Genomic DNA, 2,138 nt, shown 5'->3' on the forward strand with positions numbered 1-2,138 from the left:
ACGTCTGCAACACAAATTCCCAGCTCGGCGAACAGAACCACAACAACGAGGACCCAAGCTACAAATCTTCTCACAAACTTTGAAACATTAACTCATGTTTTCTCACCACAGATGCTGCCAGACCTGCTGAGTTTCTAAAACTTTCTAAACTATCATTAGCTTGTAGAAAAATATGAAAGTGCTCAAAATATAAATCAACTTTGTAAAATGTACTTCAAAGAATAGATAAATGTAGTGGAAATTAAAATTTCACCTAAATAAACACAGGGCAGGTGGTTTTGTCTCGCAATCTCCTGTGCTCTTACATGCTTCTTCACTGTGATTGGGTAGTAGGATCCCCCTTTTACAGTTGCGTCGTTAGCAACAATTAAGCATTCAACCCTGAAAGCAAAATATACAAATTTCAGAATTAACTGTGGAAACAGTACATAGATTAAACAACACAAAAAACAAGAAACAGGAGGAAAATATCAAGGAGGAGGAGAGAGCTCATGGTCTGAATTTGTTGAATATTGAGTTAAGAGAGGCTATAAAGTGCTTTAACGAAAAATGAAGTGATGATCCTCTTTTGGCACTGGGCTTCACTGAAACATTGCAACAGGCCCAGGTCAGCAATGTTAGAAATCACACAACACCAGGTTATAGTTCAACAGGTTTATTTGGAAGCACTAGCTTTCAGAGAGCTGCTCCTTCATCAGGTGATTGTGGAGAGTAAAATTGTAAGACACAGAATTTATAGCAAAAGTTTCCAGTGTGATGCAACTGAAATTATATATTGAAAAAGACCCAAATTGTTTGTTAAGTCTCTCATCTTTTAGAATGACCATGTTGGTATCAGTTCTTTCATATGTAAATCACAAAACCTTTTTTAAAAGTTACATTCTCAAGTGCACTTTAACAATTGGTGTCATGTTGACCCAGATAAGGTATTGAAGGTGTTAACTCCTTGTGAGGCTGTTTATGCCACAATGGTCAGACTGATTCTAATCTAAAAAACGGATTTTCAGAATCTTACATGGATTCATGTAGTTTTTGAGCAAAGTAAAATATAATTCTGCAAGTACAAATTCACCACACAAACTTATATATTATGTATGTGTACATGTGGGCTATGAGTGTCTGTGAGAGGTGTGTGTATGTGTGTAAGTGTAAAGGGGTTTAAGTCTGTGAGAGGGTGTGTGAGGGAGTGGTGTGAGTGTGTATGTGAGCGTCCGTCCGTCGTCCATGTGTGTGTATAATGCAATGGGGTCACCTGTAGTGTGACCTGAACTCAAGGTCCCGGTTGAGGCCATCTCGACTGTTGGACTATAACCTGGTGTTGTGTGATTTCTAACTTTGTACACCCTAGTCAAACAGCGGCGTCTCCAAATCAGGTCAGCAATATGGACATTAGAGCAGGATGGTGTCTTGAAATCAACGAGGTAAAAACAATGCAGATGCTGGAAACCAGATTCTGGATTAGTGGTGCTGGAAGAGCACAGCAGTTCAGGCAGCATCCAAGGAGCTTCGAAATCGACGTTTCCGTCAAAAGCCCTTCATCACGAATAAAGGCAGTGAACCTGGAGCGTGGAGCGTGGGGCTGGGAGAAAGTAGCATAGAGTACAATAGGTGAGTGGGGGAGGGGATGAAGGTGATAGGTCAGGGAGGAGAGGGTGGAGTGGATAGGTGGAAAAGGAGATAGGCAGGTAGAACAAGTATGTTAGGTGTGTTAGGTATATCTATAGGTATGTTAGGAATATCTATAGGTATGTTAGGAATAAAAGAATGACTAGGGTAGGAATAGGTCCAGTCAAGGATAGTAGTGGGAAGTTGCGTGTGGAGGCGGAAGAGATTGGGGAGACACTGAATGAATACTTTTCTTCAGTATTTACTCAGGAACAGGGCATTGTCGTCGATGTGAATACTGAGTCACAAATAAGTAGAATGGATGGCTTTGAGGTATGTAGAGAAGAGGTGTTGGAAATCCTGGAAAAGGTGAAAATAGATAAGTCCCCTGGGCCTGATGGCATTTATCCTAGGATCCTCTGGGAAGCAAGGAAGGAGATTGCAGAGCCATTGGCCTTGATTTTTATGTCCTCTTTGTCGACAGGAGTAGTGCCAGAAGACTGGAGGATAGCAAATGAGGTTCCCTTGTTCAA

At 41.2% G+C, this 2,138-nt stretch overlaps 1 protein-coding gene across 1 annotated transcript in view; it reads right to left on the minus strand.

Annotated features, from left to right (window-relative positions):
* The window catches only part of mccc2 (methylcrotonyl-CoA carboxylase subunit 2), a 134,048-nt gene that overhangs the window by 75,425 nt on the left and 56,485 nt on the right, over positions 1 to 2,138 (minus strand). The window contains exon 5 of the mRNA XM_043707857.1: positions 254 to 381. Within this exon, the coding sequence (XP_043563792.1) occupies positions 254 to 381 (128 nt within the window). The remainder of the gene's footprint in view (positions 1 to 253; positions 382 to 2,138) is intronic.

This window comes from Chiloscyllium plagiosum, chromosome 2 (genome assembly GCF_004010195.1).
Source record: "Chiloscyllium plagiosum isolate BGI_BamShark_2017 chromosome 2, ASM401019v2, whole genome shotgun sequence".
Classification (NCBI taxonomy): domain Eukaryota; kingdom Metazoa; phylum Chordata; class Chondrichthyes; order Orectolobiformes; family Hemiscylliidae; genus Chiloscyllium; species Chiloscyllium plagiosum.